The sequence below is a fragment of the Rhea americana genome, unplaced genomic scaffold (genome assembly GCF_003343005.1).
Source record: "Rhea americana isolate MKP2758 unplaced genomic scaffold, rheAme1 scaffold_541, whole genome shotgun sequence".
Classification (NCBI taxonomy): Eukaryota; Metazoa; Chordata; class Aves; order Rheiformes; family Rheidae; genus Rhea; species Rhea americana.
Window position 1 is genome coordinate 12316 of NW_028186692.1, and position 24013 is coordinate 36328.

The 24013-nt window shown below is 42.5% G+C and overlaps 1 protein-coding gene across 5 annotated transcripts in view; it reads right to left on the minus strand.

Moving 5' to 3' along the window:
- Nucleotides 1–1253: 1253 nt before the first annotated feature.
- LOC146588079 (uncharacterized) overlaps nucleotides 1254–24013 on the minus strand; it is a 44123-nt gene continuing 21363 nt past the window's right edge. The window contains exons 7-14 of one of the 5 annotated variants that reach the window (XM_085318584.1): nucleotides 20908–21063; nucleotides 20498–20776; nucleotides 18061–18218; nucleotides 16705–16913; nucleotides 13274–13341; nucleotides 11628–11789; nucleotides 10740–10811; nucleotides 1254–7979 (exon numbers count right to left, since the gene is read on the minus strand). In XM_085318584.1, coding sequence (XP_085174710.1) covers nucleotides 7869–7979; nucleotides 10740–10811; nucleotides 11628–11789; nucleotides 13274–13341; nucleotides 16705–16913; nucleotides 18061–18218; nucleotides 20498–20776; nucleotides 20908–21063 — 1215 coding nt within the window. In that variant the 3' untranslated portion in view covers nucleotides 1254–7868. Of the gene's footprint in view, nucleotides 7980–10726; nucleotides 10812–11612; nucleotides 11790–13273; nucleotides 13342–14661; nucleotides 14842–16704; nucleotides 16914–18060; nucleotides 18219–20497; nucleotides 20777–20907; nucleotides 21064–24013 lie in introns of those variants that run through there. The other 4 variants (XM_085318583.1, XM_085318585.1, XM_085318587.1 and 1 more) reach the window with 4 other exon arrangements.

Sequence of the window (24013 nt, forward strand, 5' to 3'; positions counted from 1 at the left end):
TCCATCCCAGCATTACACCATAATGCTTTCTAAACGATCTTGAAAAATTTATACTAGGACTACAGGCTTGTCTAAATGTGGAAACAGATCTCTCTCTCTCTCTTCTTTTTTTTTTTTTTTTTTTTTTTAAGAGAGAAACAATGAAAAGAAAGAGACACTTAGGTTAAACAGTCTTTAAAGTCTCTTTGAGCAGTTAAAGCGGTAGAAGATGCGTTAAATTCTATCTTTTCCATAATGTTGTGTTTCATTTGTTTCTGTTTTTATCAGGTTTTACATAGTGTCCTGAAAGTTTTTAAGTATTCCAGAAAGTAGGAGTTTCTTTCCTTCTAGTAAGAGCCAGGGAAGACCATAAATCCTGCTGAAAGATGGTATGCTTCTCTATCATTTGTTCTAAATAAGGAATACTTTGTTTCACACTAACCTTTAGTTCTTAAGAAGCTGCAAGACAACAACAAAAAGCATGTAGAAAGACTGCTACTGTGATGAGTAACATGGGAAGTGTTCTCTAAACAAAATTACTTAAAAAACAAGAGGGAAAGTTTCATGTCTTCGTACAAATATTGGCTAATTGAAGCCCAGGATTTTTCTGTCAGTAAAATTTCCTACCTTTCAAAATAAGTGATCACTCTCCAACTTTAATTATTCTAGCAGAACCCTTTGGAACTGAAATGATTATAGGTTTGACTCTGGTTTCACAAACTAGCTGCAAACCACCTAAGTTTTCCTTGGACCTTAGCTGAGAGCTATTCTTCTAAAGACAGTGAACGTCCTTTTGGTTTTAAGATATACAGTGCAAAATACAGTATACAAAATTTCTCCCCCCCCATATTCCGTACCAAAGCTAACCTCCCTATCATTAGTGAATAGGACATACAGATGCATAATGCAATTTTATGCCTCTTTAGTACTACACATAAATGCAAATGATGCATCTGGTGCCTCTGTAAGTACAACAAATCTTTATAGGTAGCATCAGGTCTGCTATCAATAATGATCTCACATGCAAAGTAGTGAATTGCTAAGGTGGAGTCATGGCTTCTGATCAGTTAAATACACAGACTAGAGGAGAAATCAATGTTTGTGAAATGCAGGATGGGAGTATTCACAGATTAAACTAGTCACACCAATCTGCAAGCAAGAAACCAGTAAAAGGAATCAGAAGTAAATATACAAACACATTTATATGTGTTTAAAGGAGGAAAGGAAATGTTATGGCAATGAGACAAACGAACATTCGTAACAGAACATAGGCATTTGTCTGTATTTAACCTTGTAAAGTAGAAAGATTATTTTATATTGTTAAAAACTCCAGCAAAGTACCAAAACATTGGTATGGTCTTTCTTCACTGTCTCCTACATAGAGATAGGAGATCTACAGAGTACTTTAAGTTTTCATTAGAAGTATTTATTGTCTTATATAAAGCTTAAAATATAACAAAAATAAGATTCTGAAGCCTATTTTTGTTTAGCAGACATACCTAAACAAAAAACAGACCCAAAACATACACTACAGTCTTCATTCAAGCTCCTATTTGAACATATTCAAAGCATAATTCATGGCTATCTGGGACTTGTTAAAGTAGTTTTGTTTTAGATGCATTGCATATCAACATGACCGAATGGTCTCATACTGACACTTTTTCCAGTCTGAAAGATTCATCTTTTCCAAGTAGGTGGTTTCTTAACGAAATCTTTAAATGTAATTTCACAATGCTGAGTATCATCTCATAAAAACAATCTCCACATCTGTTTTTTAGCCAAGTTTTTTTTATTATTATTTTCTCTCTGCTTCTATAAAGAAAGACATTAGAAATCTGTCTTGATACTGTGAGATAATGAAAGAGATCACTGAAAAAACAGGATCAATGTAGAAAAGAACACTAATATTTTAGCAGTGGCTTTCCTCAGAGAAAACTCTTGGTCATCTCAGAACAACGGGAGGTGCTGTGCTGCTGAAGGCACTTGGTGGCTGTCACAAACCTACCTGTGGACATTCCAGCTAGGATACATAAAATGAAGATCTGACAGCCCTTTCTTAGAAACGTATGGCTGCTTGGAAAATGCTTGGAGCCAAACCAAGTAGTTTTGCCTCCTTAAGCCTAGTGCAATTCTAACTGCTGTTAAAAGCAAATACCATTCTAGAGTTATCATGATTTCAGTGATCAGATCTTGCACCACCATCAAATGGTACTTTCTAATGATTTGCAAGGTGCTTTGAGTTACTCTGTTGAGAGATCCAACAGAAGTGTCTGGCATTTGATACAGGAAGGAAAAATGTTTGGCACAGCAGTAAAGATATCTGATCACATAGGCTACATCACTTAGCTCAGGCCTTAATTTCATATCTGCATTAAAAGTTGGGGGGGGGAAGACCCAGACAAGAATACCTCATTTTATGGAAAGCTATAGAAGCCTCTTCRAAAGTTGTTCCTAGAATGGCTGCCAAAATTACCAGGAATTGGAGTAGAGAACAATATTCTTCCCTTTGGGTTCATGCAAGGCAATAGTACAATTGCAGTGTAACTGCATAGTGACTTCCATTTAGCTGCTTACATAACATGATTAGAGTGACTATAGGTTAGAACAGATTTGTTAATCAAAGGATCACTTAATGAGTGGAGAAGGGAATGGACCCAAGGTGTTTATGGCAGCTGTTGAGTACATCCTTGTGCCATCCTGGTACCTGTAGTCTTGCAGGTATATGCTCCACTAGAGACCCCCAGTCTGATTCCTTATTAGCAATACATCTGGATTGAACAATACTGGACTGACAACACACATTCCTTTGATTTCCAGATTCTCCTCAGGCATGTAAATTAAGGATACAGAACACCTCTGAACCCTGCTTGCAATGATTCCAAYATCCACCTTGTCTTTTTCCATATATATTGATACTCTGTAATGCTAAAGCAGCACAGAGTTCAGCAGAATTACCAGGCTTCACTCCAAAGGTTATCAARTGTAAAACAGCACTAAGAGCCAGACACGGGTTGAGCTGACAGGATAGCCATTTTTGTGAGCACAAAGTAAGTGGGAGTTGAAGGATATTCAGTCCTTGGCAGGACTATACTCCATCAGCCTACATTAGACTTATATTTGATCTTTAAATCTGATGACAGCCAATCTCAGACTAAATAGAGTATGAAGACCAGTCTTTAGAAACAAATGTTATTTTCCTAAGCAAGTTGTATACATATTCAGAAATGAGAGAGCATTTTTGATTTGGGATGCTGCAGACAGTTCACTCATATAGTTTAAGTGGTTAGGGCATTTTCTCCTCCATTTATTTCAAATGTCCTAGGAGGGAAAATCTCATTAAAATCCTATTAGGTAATTCTCACATTTTAAGCCCTAAAACATACCATATAAATGAATGAGCCTAATAATCCCAAACAGGTTTCCAAGCAAAGCAAGATTACAGAGAAGTATGTTTCATTAAACACAGATTTCATTTAACTAATTGATAGCCATATGTCTGCCTAATCTATGTCTTGCAAACAAGATTATTTCTAAGGGCACAGAATATGATATTAGTAATCATCATCTGGCAAAGATGCACGCAAACCACTTAATACTTTGACATTGTGTGAACTCTGGAAATACAGTTGCTTACAGAAATCTAATCTGAATGTTACTTGAGTCCAAAGGAAAATAAAGAACATGTTTCTGTTCATGTTCTGTATGCCAGCCCACAGTTAGCATAACAAGATCAGTAACATCCCACATTGCTTTAGAGGTCTTCAGATAAACACAACAACACAGATTTGCTGCTTTTCTGGTTCTCCTCCACTGAATATATTACCTCCTTTTCCAGCCCTGTTAGAGGAAACACTGAAATGGTATTAGATGGAGGCAACTTGCTATAATCCAGACAACTGAGCACTGACCACCCACAGCTAACCAGTCTATGTAGCACTGTGCTCGTTTTAGTCTTGAATACAGCCAAGGCAGAAAATCCATGGCAGAGATGCTTAACTCTCAGCTAAGGGTGGCATGCAGCATACGGTTGCTGAAGTGTTCTCCTAGCAGGGAGCTTTGCATTTAGGGTTGAGTTGCTATAGTTGCCTCCAAGTCATATTTTCAAAGATTACTCATCGCAGACATGCAAAAGCAGAGAATTCACCTCCTAATTTAGATAGCTCCTGCAGTCTCTCTGAATCAGCATGCAGTCTCATCCCCACTGGGTGTCTCTTTCCAGCACTTGGTTCACTTTCAGTAAGGTCTGAACGTACTTATTCCATCTAAGAGTCACAAGCAAAGATGAGCATGGGAAGAGGGGAGAGTGTGAAATCAGCAGACAGATAATTATGCTACATATCTCATCAGGGCAGCCTGGGCATGCAGATGTGAAATTTATGTCACAGACTACTGTGGCCTCTGGTCCTACACTAACCTGTGAACAATGACACCTTACCAGCCTAGCTGAGAATTTGAGGTATTTTTGATTGGGATCTATCCGAATAGATAACTGCACTTCTAGTTAATCTTATTCTGAAAGTGCTATTTATAGCAGGCAGTGGAGACTGAACAGTGTTGCATCATACAGCAAAGTTAGTAATGTAAAGCACTAACACAGCATTAGCTATTTCAGGTCACTTCAGATATCTTCCACCCATTAACAGTTTCACAGTAAGCTCCCTAATGTRCTTCTGAGGTGAATGCAACAAGGACAGCTATGATGCTTGTCTAATAGACCCTAGACTCCTCAGTGCAGCCTTTGACTGCTATTCTGCCTCTGGCATCTTTGCTTATTCTGCCTACAAAAATACCAAATAGTGTGATGAGAATAAAGCCGTTAAGACAGCAGTTGTACTCTAAGATCTGTGTGCCTCAAGACCTGAATGCTCTTAATGCCTCTACACTTAAAGTAGACTATTCCAGGGAGTGATACAAAGCAAAAAGATCAGGAAAATATACGTATTAATTGTGGTTTTGCTGAAAATCTGAGCAGAAAAAAAAAATAGAAAAGCTTCAGTTAGATGGAAACTGGACCACTCCTGGATTTCTGATCTGAAGCTGAGAGGAAAAGAGGAAAAGCAGTACACTGGGAATTCTCTACTAACTGAATGCTCCTTTTCAGGCCTAAGAAATCTCCTCTAAGTTAGAATGGTTGGCTGCAGCTGAACTGCTGCTGAGGACAGCCTTACAGTGACTGCAGCTGGGATGCTCTGCCTTTGACTTTCCTAACTCAGCTAAGGCAGGACCCAGGCATGGCTTCAGCTAAAACTCTGCAGCCAAGAGCTCTCTCAGCTCATGCCCTCCCAAGAGTTAGCATCAATATTCATCTGTAAGGCAGTCTGTGTTCTCATGTGGTTTTGGAAAACAGATTTCAGAACTGGTCCAATGGTCCAGGGCACAGCAGTAGTCCATGGCACAGCAGTACACCAGGTCTGTGAAGTCCTAACAAGATGATTCCACTGGACTCAATAATATCCACTATCATCATCCAGCTGACCTAATGCTGTAGCTCTAACAAGGGGCAATCTGGGAAAGCAGCATTCTTCTTGCTTCCAAGCAAAGCAAGCAGGAAACCAGTTGCATCAACTGCTCCAGTCTCAGTGTTTGGCTCACACAGTTGATTGTGCTGGTAAGAAACACAAGCAGGACAGAAAAATAAATAAATAAAAAACCCACAACCTGAAAATCCTATGGAACTTTAATTTCAAGCTCCATTAGAACCCCAGGGAAAAAGGTCAGTATTGCCTGAATGAAGACAACCAAACTTGCTGGGAGATGAGTATTCTTTTTCCAAATGTCTAAAAATGCTTACAAAAACACAAGAACAAAAATAACACCCACCCCAAAATGCAGAGAGGAAAAATATCTAACACAAACAGGGAATAAAGATCTCTCCTATGATCTTTTGTCAGGTCATGACATTCACCCATAGACTAGTGCATGGGGTCCCAGGGCCCAAAACTACTAAAATTATGACAGCAAGCAAGAGACAGCTCGTATGTATGGGTCTTGCACAAGGTATGAAATGTGACAGCCCTGTCTTATTTATATGAATAAGCCAGGTCCCAGACTTTGAGGAAACATGATGAGGCCCATTTGCCTTTCATTTGCCACCATTTTAAACTCCAGCTGATTCATTGCTCCTTTCTGTCTGAGGAGGGTCAGGCCAGAAATGTTTTGGAGACTTTCAGTAAAGAAAGCACCCCTGTCTTCAATCCAGCAAATAAGCAGAGTACTAAAAATATCCAAATGAAAAAAAAATAGCACCTCAGTGAGAGAGAGGAAAGTTTATCTTATCCTGGGAGGATGGAGAAAACCTGAGCAGGATGGATTTACATTCATTAGGCTCCAAATATTCCTTCATATCCATTATCATAAATACTTTTCCCAACTGTTTTTCTCCTATGCACCAAATCCCTCAGCTTCCCTGGAAATCATGATCAACCTTAGCCCAGAAGATGCCAGAAGTTGAGTGTGTGCCAGTGAGAGGGAAGGAGGGACGAAGTAGTGGGTCTGGGAGGCAGGTGCAGACAGGGAGTGTTCATATGGCAGGTTCTTCTGAAGGCATTACAATAAATTAAAAAAGAAAAGAAAAAGAAAAAAGTAAACAAAAAGCCTTTCCTGAGATCCCGAAGAGGGCAGAGGAGGGACAGCTCTTCTGGGATGCTGTGGCTGCTCAGACATGGATTTTCATGGTAGAAAAAAATCCTCCATCACAGATGGATGTCTGCTCCCATCCTACAGCTTGCATTTGAAAACTTTTTGTCAGTAGGTTAATCTGCCCTTCTCAGACTGTATTCATGTCCTACTTGAGGCATCCATGCCACCAAAATGCTRAAGCAAGTAAAGAGAAGACTATCTGAGCAAACAGAAGGACTAAGAGCTGTGCCATGAAGTTCTTTATTCCAGCACAGTGCTGGTCTGGTGGTCTACATCCTATGATTTTCTTCCTCTGGAATAAGGGTTCAGTGGACCCAGGAGAAAGCCTGTGTACCATCGGTTGAAGGACCTGCAGAGGGTGCTGCAGGGTCACAGCTGTTTGGCAGTCCCTGTCACCGTGCCAGAAATGCCTGTCTCAGCTCAGGCCAGCTCACATCTACTAGAACCCAGGGTGCGACAGCAATGTCAAGACAAGATGCAGAGTCCTAGACAGGGAGGCTCTGAGCTAGGCAGGACAGTCATGTCACAGCCACAAAGCCAAGGAAAGGTGAGCTCTCTATAGAGCTGACTGACTGGGAAAGACCTGCGAACCTGGAAGAGGATCTGACCATACACACACATGCACATACGTGCTCTTGCTGGCACATGGTCATTTTGCTGGTGCTTGTAGTTAGCCATCACCCTTGCATTACTCCAGACAGCAATCAGGTTGCCCTCCTCTCCACCCTAGTGATGTGAGCAAAGGATATTTTAAAAGAACACTATTGAACAAAATATTTTATGAAGACAGATTCCTTTGTATTAGCAATCAGTTGAGTAAGTCCAGGGGCCAGTTCAGGCAACTATTTTTATAGTCCTCCACCCTTCCCCTGCCCAGGTAGTTAAAAAAATAATAATAAAAAAAAGAAAAAAGAAAAAAACTCCTCAGCTGTGAGGTGAAGRGGAGAACAAGAGGGTGAAGAAAACAGATCAAGAAGTACTTCTAAGAGGAGCAGCAGGATAAAGTCATTCCCATACTCTGAGAGCACTTCCATACCATTGACTGGAGACAAAGTGATGTCCCACCCCTCCACCCCCCAGCCATAATGCACATCTGCAAGCACTCTGCTCAGTGCCTGCAAAGACAGTCATCTCTTCCTGCCTTTGTCTGTTCTAGGCAGCGTTTAACACTGGAGCCAGCTCCCAGGAGGAGTTCTCCTTTATAAATTGTCCCCTTTTTCCTAGTGTGTCCCATCTTTCTTCAGCATCTTTCAGTAGTAGTCGTCCTTCTTGCCATCAGCTCCCTGTATGCTTGCATGGTCCTTCTGCTCTTGAACAAGTTCCAGGTCATCATTGTCATCCACCTCACCTCCATGATCCTCCTGGTTGCAGAGTGAACAGCCAGGAAGAAAAGTCAGCAAGGTTTGGAAAATGAGACTCTAACATGCAGCACTAGGCTATTTCTGAATAGGGCTGTTTTACCATACCAACCCAGCTTAGGAAACTTGCAGGGTGAGAATCCAGCTCTGCCAGTGACTTCTAGGTGAGACTGGCAAGTCACTTAGCCAAGAAGCAGACACAGGTAGCCCATACTACCATGACCAGACTGTTAGCTTTAAATGCATTTACTATCCTGGTATTACAGTGCATTTTTTTAACTAGCCTATGGCCACTAACTGTTACACAAGTAGAAAAACACATCCTACCCCCCACATACATTTAAAAGTGTGGTAGCAAATCCCACCCATCCTGTACAGCACTCAACACAGCCCCCACTGTCACTTCTAGGTTCCACTGTCCAGCATACAAGCCAGGTTCTTGCACAGGGCAAGGATAGCCCCTGATACCAGCTTTATTATTCCCCCAGCCACCTCTTTTTCATTTTCAGCAGGTAGCCCAGACCCTCAGCTCACCACCAAACATGCTGAAGCCATAGGAAAAGCCAGCAGCAGCCACTCACAAAGGACAAGAGGAGGAGGAGCAAATTTGGATGTTCCTTTAAGAGACTACAGAGGATCCTTCATTTCCAGATGGGTGAGCCAGAAGGCACCAAGGTGACCCTCTCTAGCACATATGTAGCCATTGCAGCTATCAGATGCCTGGCTCTCAAATATAGCATGAGGCAGATGGGATAAACAGGGAGAAGGGGCACATCTGGAAATTGTGCTCATCAGCCCCAGTAATGAATACTTTTTGCCTTGTCCTTCACATTCCCTTTTCAAACAAGAATCTCCTTTTGAAGACCATGAATCAAGGACACCACTTGAATGCTTCCATAAGAAAGCTGTAAACATTCAGATGACTCTGCAGGCTGCAAAGAAGGGAATAGTGTGTCTCCACTCAGCCAGCTCCTAGCCATGGGAGACTGCCTCCAAGGCAAAATGTGCTCTTGAGCAGCTGCCATTAARTGTTGAAATTATCTAGGGCCATAAATTTAGACTTGAAGAAAAACAGTTCCTTTCACTTCTATCCTTAAAAAAAAAAGTTTTATTATTTATATAGTTCCTGATACATACTTAAAAGTTTTTCTCTGTCTTCAAAATAGGACCAAAACACCCCACTGGAAACATCTCTCATCCAGTATGACAGTTCAGGTTTTTTTAGATTAGCTCCATGGAAAAGCTTGGGCCCCTGCCCTCACCACCTGTGTATAAGCCCATAATACATATACATTTATACACACACACACACACACACATATATATATATATATATGTATATATATATATATATATCATACACCCATTCCCTGAGCAGTCCTGAACACTGCCTGCTAGCCTTTCTCAGCTCCCCTCAGGGTATAATCCATACAGACTATTCTTTCCCTGTCACCAAGTACTTGAATCCAAGAACTACAACAGTGCTAGTTCTGGCTCTGCCCAGCTACAACAGTGCTAGTTCTGGCTCTGCCCAGACTATCTCCAACCCTCTCAGACTGCACCCCAGCTTCCAGCCAGGGCTCTCTGTACCTCTCCCTGTCTAGCCAGGATGCTCTCTCACAGATGGTGCTGGTACTGTGCAGCATCAGCTTCATTTTATTAGAGAAAGTCAGCCCCCACCTCCCCAGGCCAGAAAATACACACTGGGTTGAAGAAGCTTGAGACAGAGTACTTAAAATAATCTCAGCATCTCATCGGTAATACATACTCATTCTACCTTGTGGATTCCTCTGCAGACAGCAAGTGGCAAACGCCACAGCATTATTCAGAGGAACAGATCGCCACCTCTAAGCCTTTCGTCTCTCCAGAATGCACTGAAGTGGGTTCAATAGCAGTGCACCACTGGCTTCTTTTCACAAGGCGTGCATGCAGCTCCCCTTCCCATACAGGCCGCAACCATCCTCCCCATAAGCAGCTAGAGGCCATCTTTCCCACTCTTAACTGTTCACTGGAGAGCCCAGAGCACAACAAAAATCTACTGACACTGCCCTTCCCTCTGGTCTTTCTCCTGGGGAGATGACAACTTGTCACTGACTACGCTAGTCCTGTGTCTTTGAGACACAGCAATACTACCTGTTGCCAGCCAAAGAGAAGAGCAATCACTTTCTGGCAACCATGGCCTGACCAAGGCACCACCTTTTCCCCTTGCCTCAGGAACAGGATGTGTCACATTCTTCTGCTACCTACACAAGTTTTGTTCAACTTGGTTGTAACCCAATGACCCTTTTCACAGTACAGCCACAGTTCTCCCTAGCTCTCTTTTAGACACAGGTCAGACTCACTAGAACTGATGCAGCAGCAGATTGCAGGGCTCAGTGAATTTCTCTATGCTTGAAGAAACACAAATTGATCTTGCCTAGCTGCACTGGCACAGTCTGAAATTCGCCTCAGTTGCGTGCATAGTAAACATCTCACAGCTCAACTGCTGTAGATTGATGCAGGAAAGAAATGGGGAAGGGAGAACATAAAGTATACTCTGAACAACTGAAAAAGAAAGAGAACAGAGGTAAGTGGGCTCCAGGTTTGTTAGGTTTGTTTTGGAGACCCACCTCACTGGGCAGGCAGAGACCAAAAAAAAAAGCAGTGCTCACATGTAGTTCACATCAAGTCTCCTAAAAGCCAATCCATACTTGGGCTCCTGTCTACCAAGAGACCCAGGTAGCAATCACATCAGACAAGAAAAGAAGAACCTTGGTGTCATACAATTTCTTGCTCCTGATCTTCTTGATAGTCATCCATTGGGTCTTCCCTTCCCTTGATGGGTCTGCCAGCATCCTGAAAAATACAGAAGTATACAGAAGTACATACACTGCTAACACTGCCCAAAGCTACTTTTACTCCCCACAGGGACACTACTCTCCCATATTAGAGCCTCAGGTCCAGAGGACACTAGACTACAGCACAGGCATAGGTGAGGGGGAGAAGACTGCAGGCAGAGGAAGGCATTGAGGCAAACCAAAATTCCATCTGTGCTTTCGCCACCCAGTTCCTTTCCCCATGTGCCTGAAGTCATTGCCCAACTCCTCCCACCGTAGTGTAAGAGGTTTCTCTTGCAGCAGGAGGATCTTTGCCTATGCAGCTATCACATGGAGTCCCAGAACTGCAGGAAACCCATCTACATTCTGCACTGGTTCTGGATAAGCCCAGCTTCAACAGAAGTCTTTGCACTCTCCCTACTATGTCCTGCCACAAAATTTGAAGATGAAACAGCAGAAGCCAGCAGGGATATTAGAGCCACTCTCACTGGTGAGGACTGAAATATTAATGCTTTCAATAACTCGTAGCTCACAGAGAGGGACCTGGGCATTCAGACAAGTTCGATTCACAGACACTTCAGTCAAGTCCTAGTAATACTGGTACAGAGCCACTGATTCTCAGAGGCTACAAGTTATGTAGAATCAGAGGCAGAAGATGACAGAAGAGAAAGAGATTTCTCCTATCTGTCACATCTCTGCAGTGGGATTATGGATCCATCCAGGAAAAGCAATGTTTTCCTTCAAGTCCTTAAACCTTCCACCTCCCCCCATTCATTGCTTCAGGTCTCTCCCTGACCCCTACTCCTGCAGAAGTAGCTACCCTCATATTTGTCACCTTTGGTGGTTTCTCCTCAGACTCTTTCACACTGGGCTCCTTGAACTTCTCCAAACCTCTGCCCTTCTCTTCAAAATCTGGTCTTTCCAGTTCAGCTTCCTCAAACTCATCTTCACCTTGGTTATTGGGGTCCTGGGCAGGGTCTGCAGCATCATCTGGCATCTGGACAAGAAAAGTTTCTTGTGAGCACCAGGCAGGATATTCTTTAGAGGGACTTCAGCAGATTTGCACACCTTCACTGGCAGGCCAAAGAGAACAGGAGCTGATGAAACTGTTGCCCAGAAATAGGTGACCCAAATATCAGGAGGAAGGATACCTCCCATCACTGCATGAATCAAGAGTTTATCAGAATGGTTAAGAGTACAGTAACAGTGCTCCCCTAGAACAGACTAGCAGTGTTCTCCTGCTTTTTCCCCAACTTCCAATATGCTTCAGTCTTTTCTCCATGCTCTTCTTATTTAAGTGCTAATGAAATTATAGAAAAGTCATAAAAGGATCYTGCTAGAGCTTCATTCTCCCTGGAGATGGTTTCTCCTAAAGAAGCCAAATCACTGTGAAAACTTATTCAGGAAAAAATTCCTGGCTAGATCCAAAGGCCATACCATGCCCATGCTCTCTGCAGGAGAGAGGGGAAGATGAATATGTAGGAAAGGTAATGGACAAAGTATCCATTACGAATACATGCAGCAGTTCCTTCCCAGAAACATGATAGTAGGATTTTCAGGGTCCCTCATGGGGAAGATGGGCAAGGTACCAGGAAGTCCAGAGTACTCCTGGCATCACAGAAGCAGGGGAGGGAAGCTACACAAGCAGGCAACAGGTCTTGCCTCCCTAACAGTACTATTCCTTTCCCACAAGTAGGGGAATGCCTGCTCCTCACTAGAAGCTGCCAATGAGTGGAGTCAAAACACACAGGGGCACATTCAGCACTTTACACAGCACTTCTTGCCATCAAAACATTTCATAAATCTTYAGCTAATTAACAGAAAGAAATAGTTGCCAGGCTGTTCAGCAGCACACTGCTTTCCCAGAAATGTTACTTTTTTCAGCTTAAATATTTGACCAGATCTATAGATATTAAGCAAATGCTTTCATAAATCTTTGTTTCTCCTTCTCTTTTTCACACTTCTCTTCAGCTACAACAATCTCCTCCAGGTCCTTTCTACTCATTCAGCTYGGATCTAACAGTACTATCCTCCCACCAAGCCATATAAGAATGGTAAAGCAGTACCAAACCTCTAGAGAGAGGGTCTGGGACTGTCCATAGTGCACTGTGCACATACCACTCATCAGCAAATAATCTTCAAAACCATATACACAAACTACTCAACCAGCTCTATTATTCCACTGCTCAAAAGAGATCATGTTTTTTAAAGTGGGGGAAACTGAAATCAAGTGCATCAACATCTGACTAGGAAGTCCTGGCTCATTACATTTCATCAGCTGTGCCTCTCTTCAAGCATGTTAAGGGTGCAGAAAACAAGAACTCCAGTCTTCATTATCCATCTGAACCCTCCAGCACTAGGAAGGAGTTTGGGATTACATGTTATAGAAACTTCTGGGAAAGCACCTACTTAAATGTGATGGCTAGATTCTTATTCAGAGCTAGGGATGCCTTTTGATGACAGCATCACAATATTTCTTACCACTGGTTCTTGGACAATAGTCTGTTTCTGAGAATGCAAGTTCTCCTCTCTTTCAATCATTCCTGCATCTGCAAGGAAAAGGGACAGTTACAATGTATCCTCTGGATAAAAAGCCACTTAAGCAATCAATGATACAGACTTGGATCTGGTATTCTGAGTGCATGGRCGGGTCCCCACACTCCAGTTCAGAATAGACCAGTGTCTCAGAACTGCCTTGGAAAGAAATTGTTAGTAAAGCTTTCTTGGAACTGGTAATTAGAAGTGTTGCTTCTGAAACACACATAGAGCATTGCCTGCCTAAGCCTGCAGGCAGACTGAGGTTGATCTACTCTGCATAGAATTAGTATGGCTGCTCCCAACAGTGAGAGTCTTAACTGGTGAAACCAACTTTGACTAACGAACACAAGTAACACACCAGCTTAACATTCTGCTTCCTCAATGCCAGATGCAAGATCAAAATAACAAAGCAGCACTATGCTCCTACAGGTGCCAAAACCACCTCCTCCCCAGGCTAGGGCATGAGCATCTATTGAAGCATGTCCCTGACTTACTGAATAACACATGTAACACACAAACAGCTCTGAACTCATACCCTAACCTATATTATTAAGACATACCTTTGCCTCATGCCACTGCTAAGTCTGGGCAGTAACTATAGCAACAGCCCAACTGTACAGCCAGTCAGACCATCACTGAGAGCTAAACTAAGCCATGGCAGGTCACAGTCAGCACCACCTTCCCCTTTGATGGCATATGGCTGCTGACAAGATGCCAAAACAAAATGCAGGCTTCCTGTTTAGGCAAGCAAGACAGGAGGAGAGACTAATGAAGGAAAAGCAAACTAATTTGCTGTGCTTATTTCTATATCTGCTTATGGGGGGGGGGGAAAGGGGGGGAAGGGGGCCTGTTGATTTCAAATAAGGAAAGACCCAAACATCACAAACTGGATATGGCTCCAACAGTTCTCAGCTCTGGCACTTACCACACTGTCTGCAATCACTAGGGGCTGARTGCTTCTCCCTAAAACATTAAAGGAGTCTGTGAGGCAGCAGTGTTCCCTATGGAACAGCAGCATAGCCAGTGCAGTTGAGTCATTGCTTTGGTTGTTAATTCCAATTAGGACATGCAGGTCAAGGGCTTTTGGTCCTCATGTCCCTTTATCCCTGCCATAAGGCCATTTCTTTGCAGGGTGGAATTCACTTTGATGTGAACCAATTAGTTCAATTCTTCTCCGGGGACTTGCTGAAAAGCAGGTCAGTGAAACATGAAATAGCAGCTGAACATAACTGTTAGAAAGCACAAGAATATCAAATCTCCTCTCCAAAGGGAAATCTCTGAGCACAGCAACTGTTACCTTACAGCTCCTGTTCTGGGAAGGAGGAGTTCACCTGTACAGAATGAAGTGAGCCAATGAGACAGGAGATTCTTCCCCAGCTTGAATAATTTTGCCTCTTTGATCCAATGCTCCGTTAAAGCAGCTGACCTTCATCTCTGCCCCATGATGTCCCTCCTTTGTTCCCGATCCAGGCCTACTTCTGARCAATGAATGAAATCAGAGCCAAAATCTACTGTCAAAAAATGAGGCTGTTAGCATCTTCATAATTTATAATTTTAAATGYTGACTTGCATCCTATTAAATCCTCACAGGAGGCCCCAGTCTCCCTGCCTTACTGCATTTGAGATCATAGTGATCAGTCAGCTACAAGAAAACACAACTATTTCTTACACTGGCTCAGTCTAGCGACAGATAGAATTAGTTTTAGTCATATCTACAGTTCAGTGTCCCTTTTTGACAAGGGCAATTAGCTGACTTTCATGTCTTACTGGTTACTGCCTTTTATGTAAGAAATAGATGGTAGACTCTAGTGAAGAAATCTGTTTTCAAAGGATTCACGCTGTATTCTGGCTCCTTGAGCCCAGCAGAGCATCTCTGYTCACATTTCTATATTCCTCTCAGACCAAATCTCTGCCCAGAAGCCTATGTTTTATTTCTCTACTGCCTGAGTTGCTATAATACATTTTGTTGTCTTTATTTGCTTCTGAAAAATTTTTGCAGCTTCCCTCTTATCCTTGTGAACATAGAGCTGCAATTAAGTCAACCTTCCCTTTGTTACTGGATGCATAGAAGAGCTGTAGTCACTGCCAGCCAGTCACCAGGTTTCTCAAAGGTCTAGTCATTTAATGGCTATTTTTCACTGTTTCAAAAAACACAAACAGSAATTCAGTTATTCCCTCATTTTGCCACTTCTATGGCACAGCCCAATAGAAAAATCTCCCCAGGGAAATGAGGCGAGGAAAAGATTCTACCCTCAAGCTTAACCTAATGGATTATTCATTAGTTGGTTTTGTGGCCTTAGGATGCACTTTATACCAAGTCAAATGCTTCTCTCCTCCTATTATTAACTCACTGAGCACAAAACATTCAATGAAACATTTGCTGATGTAGCGCAGGGATCTGAATAGAGCTGGATCAGAAGGAAGAGTAATTTAACATGGAGGCCAGTTCTTGGAACTGCTAACGATTGTCCAAATGCAGTTACTTACCACAGACTTTCTAGCTAGCCATAGGTACTCAGTTGACTGACTGACAAATAAAACTAACTTCCCTTGAAATTATTTGCTTTTAGCCCCCTAAGGACATCTGGGAAATTTTCTGCCCTGAATRAAGTAAACAAACCCACTTCTAAAGGAAAGTTAAAATCAGTTCCTAGAGGAGACCCAAGACCAAGTCTTACAAAGAACAGTGAAATTCTCCATCACTCCTACAGGAAAGAAAAGAATCAACTCAACCTGCACAGACTTGGAAAACRTCTAAGGATTTGGGCACAATAGGAGGGGGAAAAAAATGAAAGTGTTCAGGCCTTTCATTTAACYAAGGATAATAAATGCATAATATCTACAGAAGATAAAGGAAATAGGTCCACCTTCAATACCATCTGGGATTAAAGTCTTTATTCCTTGAAACAGAATGGAAGATTATAGTTSCTTAAGCTCTTCTGCAATTTGCTAAGAAAATTTGCAATTACTGCATTTGTTGGCAGTAAAGTTGTGCTGTTTGATTGCTCTGCAGAACTACAAGCCTATAGGCACTAGACATAAGCAGGACAAAACTTACCTGAACCATAAAACTGGAGAATGCAAATATTGTTACAGAGTCTAGAAGGTTTCTTCCTACCAGACTGGGAATCTAAACTGACAGAGTTAATGGGCTAAAAGAAATGAAAGTGACTCAGATCTAGGGTGAAAGCTGACCAGAAAAGTATGGGCCAAGAGTCATTCATTAATTATCCRCTTTACATAGACAATGTCAAATTCTGTGATTTATCTAGAAGTTATAAGGTTTTCCTTTAACAAAAGCAGAAAGTTTTCTCTCTCCATCTCAATTATCTATAAAATCAGTAACGTAGAGCATAAGATTATGGAAACTTTACCCATTTCAAGTTCCTCATCATCTSTCCTTCCCTTCTTGCTTTCCTGATCAGCTGTTTGAAGCTCTGCCCTTCTCTTCTGGCTAGGCAGCTGTAGGCTACCATTCTGCATCTCTTCCCCAGGCCCAAAATCAAAACGATGGTTCTTTGGGTAACCATTCAATTGTTCTTCATCCAACTGGGTGTTCACTTTGTTAACTACGTCTTGCCAACTGCAACAAAGTTAAGAAATAAGACAGAACACTCCCATCTCAGTATACTTAGGAGGGATTTCAAAAAARCATTTCATAATGGCAAACAAATAAAAATTCCAATGAATGTGGAAGTCTGCTAATTTTAATTTTACCTGAAACATTAAATTAGCCCAGATTGCATTAGTTACCCTGACAGTTGCATAAAACAGAACATTTAATATGCCACATAAGTATAAAGTTACGCTTTATAAATACAATTTATTACCATAACTACTTGAATCTCTTATTCATGTGCTAAGATAACGTATCCATGTAGTAATAAACTTCAATTCTAAATGGATACTTACTCATGTCTCATATCCAAACACATAGTTGATGTAAGCTTGGTCATCTAAGGTGCAGTTATGTAGAAATATAGACAGGGCCAAAGCCAGGGCTGTCTGATAGATTCTGGCTGTGTCCTTATTTCTGGCATAAGCCATTAGTGTGAACTGTTTTATCCTACTCTGGATATAACCTATAGTTATGGGATCACCAGTCTCAGATGTCTTAGTGTTCCAAGCAAACTCTTCAGAGGAAGATCCTCCCTCCCTCTACCACACCTTACTAGTGCACTAGGGACARGGACTGAAGCTCCATTCCCTGGGAGGAAAGAAAACAGAGGAAGGAAAGCAGAGTTTAGGAGTTTGCCTTTGCCCTAGCAGCAAAATCAAGAAGTCCAGTATTTAATTGATGCTGGTTGCCTGCTGCTTCTAGATTACTCTGTAAACTTGAAGGTGGTAGGTCTTCAAATCTTCAAGCTCTGTTTGTTCCTGCAAAGCTTGACAGATTACTGATTAATTAGTGGAAAACATGAGCAAGTCTCAGCTTAATACCTGCCAATTAGAGTAACTGAAGGAATTCCTTAGCCATCCTTGCTGCTGAAGATGGATAGCTTCCATTATGCAAAAATTTCTTCAGTGTGCTAAACAACACAAGGTATTTCATTCTGTAAGTCAATCACATAGGGAGGGGATTTCCTGAAATCAGTTTGGACTCCTACCCCACTGTCTCCTCCATCTAGTGGGGAATTCATGCTGCTCTGATTTCACTCAGCAGTAACTCCTTTCTCCACAGATCTTTGAGCCTAAACACTGAGAGCAGAAGGGAGTTTTGCATCACCAACCTTTGCACTTGCACCTGTTTGTTCCCTGTCAAGTGGTGGCCGTCTGGCATCAGAGCCTTTTCTGATGCAGATGGACGTTTCMAATCTGACGGTCCCAGTTGAGGAGCCTGGCTTCCCTCACTGCTTTTCCCCTGGACACGCAGCACCATCGTTAGGTCCTGCAGAGAGGACACACACATGCTCAGCATATACACAAGCTCCTAGTTGCATCAGATCCTCACAGATCCCSCTTGTTTGGCAGGCTTATAGGCCAGTAGATCCTTCGAGAGTAAAAATAGGTTCAGAAGWGCTCCAGAAAAGAAAAACACAGCCCTGTCTGCACAGCCTGCAACAAGAGAGAATCCCCTTCATCCATACAACCAAGAGAAAATCATTTGGATCCTATGTGACCAAGGCTTGCCTTTTCCTGGATAGGTGAATCTCCAAGAAACAGAGCAAAAGCATGGTGGTCTCTTTAGGGAAGGGAAAAAAAACAGTCATTATAATAGTTACTGTGATTATAGTCTAACCATACTGCAATTATACCCTCATTTTTGTAGGGATTTGCTTTGCTTTAGCTCACTCAATCACCACAGGAGGCAGTGAGGTGCTGTTTTGTGCCCTTTGTAAATCCAGCAGGATCCAGAACAAGAATCCATTCTTCTGGGTACAGCCACTGAACCACAAACTCTCCTGAGAGTGCCCAGGCCAGGACAGTTTCCAGATCAAAAAAGTAGAATCCATATATGCATATCATTACAAAGACCACAGTTTTGAGACTCAAAAGCAGGGGCTGCACAAAACATACCTGAAAAGCTGCAAGAGAAAAAAAAGGTAAGGACAAATACAAGGAGATGATCTGAGGTTTTTCCATGGCACGTTCCCCTCTTGTATAGAACAAGTTATTTTCAAGACCTCTGGCAAACTAACCCATTTCCAGCCATAGCTCTTGTATCCTCTGAAAGGAAAGAGACCTCAGGTTAAGCTATTATTTTTATCTCCACTAATGCCTGTCACCACACTCCCCCTGTGGGACACTGGCTCTGGGAAAAACACTAACTCTTAAGTTAAGGGCATCCATAAATCTGTCAGAGGCTGAAGGCAGCTTCAGCTGCTTATGATCTCTACAGGGAAGATTTTTCACCTACCCTGACAGCCTGAAACAGAGGCAGTAAGTGTTGCTCTCTTCACCAGATTAAAGTAACTCATTTAGAGGTCTCTCATTTAGAGCAATCTATGTATGCTCTTTAAGTCAACAGAAAGAAGCAGGCTTCCAAGGCGAGAGTAARGACATTCAAAGGGTAGAACCCTGCTCTGGCTATTCCTCTAGAAGGTTTTATTTCAGTAGCATGTGCGTGTGAGAACAGACACATGAGAGTGGGTGGGCAAGAAAGAAACCACCCTGCTCAGGCAGCATGAGTAAGTTCTGTAAGTTAGCAGTGTGAACAATGCGAGTACTGTCCTCCAGGCTCACCACAGCATGCAGTACATTCACCTACTCAGTGCCCAAAGCATGTGCCATGAGCATAGATTTTTGGAGTGGGAAAAAAAAAAAACACACACACACACACAAATGAAGTGAGCAACACTAGAGTTCTCACTAGCTGAAAACATGCCCTCCTAGGAACAGATTTTCTGCTTCTAGACATTGCTGGTTTCAGCTCTCCCCACAAGGCTAGCCAGCTCCTAGAGGGAAGCTCGCATGGGCCCAGCGAAGCTATAAGCAAGTGCTGCACATTGTCCTACTTAGTCACAGGAGGTCCAACCATTCCTGCTCACAGGCAGGAAAGGAGAGTAATTAAGGAGATACACTTCCTAAAGGATCATTCTGGCATGCTGAGCCAGAAAGAGGGTGCAAGAGGGAGGGAAGAAGAAAAATTTTCCTTTGGCTTCTGAGGGTTTGGCAGGGTTTTTGTTTAAGAGAACTGTAAAAATGAGTTTTGTTTTGTTTTTTTAAAATGAAAAAAGCTCTTTAAGACTCTGGAAACAAAAAGCTGCTAAAACTAGTGAATAACACACACACACTAGGGACCAAGAGATGCAACCAAGCCATTTCTATGTGTTGAAGTTGGACAAGAACAGTGTTTGGGGACTGGGAACCACAAGGATATAATTACTGGCAGGAGGGTAAGGGACTGCAACCTCCTTCATTAGCACCTGCTCGCAAGATGCATAGTGGTTCCCAAGACAGTGAGCTGCTCCCCAAACATTCTTGTGGCCAARTACAGCCCTTTATTAACACATTAGCTTCTTATTTAAGTGCAAATTGCAGGAAATAAGCAAGGTTAACACAGAAGACAAGCTCAGTCCTCAGTGAACTTCTTTTTTTCAAAATAAAAAAAAAATAGTTTTTTATAAAGGCTTCTGAAGTGAGACATATTCAGTGGATCCCTCTAGCACRCAGTCCATGGTGTCTGGCTCTCAGTCACACAGCAGGCAGAGAGTGTGCAGAACTTACTGGGTTCCCATTAGGTAAACTGTTCACAGTCCGGGTAAATCTGATCGCATGGCCATCACCATGCCTTGGTGGCCAGGCTGGCATAGCATCTGCTGGTTGACTGGCATCTTGCAGTGGGGCTGGATGGGTAAGGAGCACATCACCCTGTGGTCTCAGGCCATCATTACTGTGCAAGTTCTGGCCTTGCAGCAGAGACTCATCTGCCTGGCTCTGAATGCCAGGGACCTTTGCTCCCAGCAGGCTCCCAGCAGGGAGATTCTCCTGATTGACTGAAAAAGCCTACAAGAAAGAAAGGGTGAGAGTGAATTCTAAAGGAACAAAAACAGTTCCTTCAGGTTCATAGCCCACTACATACTTAAAACCCACACAAGCACAGAACTCCCCCTCCCTCTTTCTTGGGAGTACCACACCTTCTGCCTCACAAGTTGCAACTGGCTGTTGCCTGGCACCAGGGGCTGCTCCTTCAGTGCCTGTAATTGCTGTTGCCCCTTCCCAGCTTCTACTTCTTTGAAGCTTGGCATCTTCTGTAGCGCTTCCTTGAACTGCCTGAACTCTTCCAACTGGGCCTGAGGGGATGAGAAGTGCACAGAGAAATCTCACAACAGCAGGTTTAAGCAACTCCTTGCCGACTGTTTTTTGGGCAGCTGTTCAGCATGCATACTCCACTGAAGAGAATGGAGGGAGAGACAGAGAGAAAGAGGGAGGGAAAAAATATACAGCCATTAATGATAACAAGCCCAAACTAGGCTTGAGCTTTCCTTCCAGATCTCATGGATATTCTGCATTGTCCCTTTGCCAGCCTGGCATCTTATTTTATCACATGCTTCTGCCTTGGAAACACTGACCTGTGACATCAGTTCTTTGAGCAATACTGTTTACAGCATGAGCCATTGGCATAGCTTTGGCTTTTGCACAAGAATTGCTTCTTGGGTCTTGCTAGGTTGGGTTTCTTGTCCTTGTATACAGCTGACAAATGTGTGTTCAGGTCAGCTTTTTTCTGCACAGCCGTTTTTTTCATGGATATGTTTATCTCAGAGGAGCTGACACAATAATTGGCTTCATTCTACTTGATAATTCAATTTATTTCAAGATGAATGCAAACTAATGCTCCTGGTCTKTTAGACAATTGTAATGCTTTTCAGTTGAGAGTGGAGGAAACAAGMTGATAAACTGCAGCAGAGGGAAAAGAATCTGAGAAAGCTGTTCACTAAAAGCTCCCCACTGCTCCCCCATTTATAGGAAAGTAGGAGTAGAGAGCTTTCCATGGGTTTGCCAAGATACTTGGAAACAGACCAAAGTGGTGATGGGGCAGAGTACAGGAAAGCTTCCAAGCAGCAAGGAAAATTCAGCAGAAAATGAACTTGTGAGTAGACTTTGTTGATTTCAGTTCTTCCCTCTGAAATTTGACCTTGACACTTTCCTTAAAACAAAGAGACTTCAATCAAGACAAAATAAAAAGAATAAGGAAATTGAAGCAGATTATTATTTATGGAATATAGCTACAGCTGGTAGGAGACTACTTCCACCCAGAACAAACCAGAAGGGGGAAAAAAAGATCTTGCATCCATCAAGAAGCTGCAAAGCYCAGAGGGAATGATTTTAACTAGCCTTCACACACAGATTATCTGTCACAAGGCTGTACATACATCACTTGATGCCTCTGTGCTTCATTTTACCTGGCAGACCAATTGAGAGACCAGATATTGCAGGCTTAATCTGTCTAGGGCTTGTGAAATATGTTACAATCCTTGGATAACAAACAGTCTGATTAGAAGACACTAGAAAGGACTTAAGAGAAAACTGACCAAAAAATCATAAAGGTTTAAAATCTAGTCTTATCGCCAGGCAAAAAAGTGAAAATAAAAGAACCAAAATATTTTTTGAAATTGTTAGGACTAACCCCTGCCACTTCACCAAGAGCCAGAAACAGCAAACACAGGTGGTTGGAACACAACATTGTTACATGATTGCGTAGTATATTTAGAATAGGAAGTTGAGCCCTGTCTCCCACACTCAGAGCARGTCCTTTTACTGTTGCTCACTCTTAATTTTGGCAAGAAATGACTGTTAGCTGTTTCTTGCAAACTACTTTTCCCACTGGTCATCACTGAAGGGGCCAAAAGTTAAGCAAAGAAATTTCCACCATGTTTTCCAATTTGTAAGCACTTGGCTTTTCWGTCTTAAGCGTATTTAGCAGAGCTTTTCAGTGCCATTCAGAACACATGTGAGTTTGCATACTTGAACTGCTGATCGCTTTTTCTAATGCAGCAGTTAGGGGAACAGCATTTAAGTGACACTTCTCTGAAGAGTAATTCATTATTGGCCCCACATGCTGTTCTAGATGCAAACGCACACAACATTGAGCCAGCAAGATGAAAGTAGAGCATAAACAACAGGAAGAAGAGGATCTTCAGATCAAAAGATATGGACCAAAGTTGTCAGTGTATGACTTGAGCTGACTGGGTCTCAGTGTTTCGGGGGGACAAGCCACAAAGCAGTGACATATGCAGCTTCTTTGAAGGTTTGACGAGGCCTGAAAGTGAAGGTTAAGCTGCATTTTGGTAGAAGGTGTGAATGTAAGGTTAGCATGGGCACTGAAGAAACTTGTAATCACATGCTATTCAATTTCTGGTTAGGGGTTTGATGGACTGACCAATAAGATGACTAAAAACCTTTGTCTAGTTGCTAACAGGTACACTGCAGGCATCAGGGTAGAGCATCTTGCCAAACTGCCTAAGCCTTATGAAAGACAAGAATAAAAAAGCAGTTAAATGGCAAGTCAGGATTTAGAAGGGAGGGAAGCGAAATATACTGGCAGTCCATCTGGGACCCCTCTAGCTACATCTGACATGAGCCAGAAAGCTTTCAAATGACAACTGTCCTGTGATGCCAGTAACTTGTGCTTCCTGCCTGAATTGGCCAGTTGTCTGTGAAGTTTGTAGTGCMCTGGAGCTACCTACTATCCACTCCTTCATAAAGCAAATCGGGCCAGATAAGAGCAACCTTGCAGAGGGCAAAAGCAACCACCCACCCCACATGCAGTTTGAGTTCAGCAACCAGCTAAGGATAAGAATTGGTTTTCAACAGCATTAAACCACAGTTAACTCCTTGCTTCTATGGTTATTCTATAACCCAGGAGAGTGCTCAGCAGAAGGCTGTTAACTAGAAAAGGCTAATCTGTACGGTGATGTGACTTTTAACAAAATAGACTTACAAAGCTGCTTGTGTCTTGATTCAATACAAGATTCTCAAGCAGACACCGAGGAGACATTTATCCCTCCCTTTCACTTCTCCCAGCACCCTGCTCCTTCTCCCCTCTCTAGTTTTCTGCTAGCTCCCAACTCCAACTGGCTTAGCAGAACTTGATGAGGTCAGGACTTCCACAGTGTGCCAAACAGAGCCTCACACTTGTCTCCAGAGCATAAGCACAACACTATGCCAAAAAAGCTTTATATTTTTCTGCCTCTCTAGTCTTAGGCCAACACTGTTTGCATCTTTGCCCCTGGCCTCTAGATT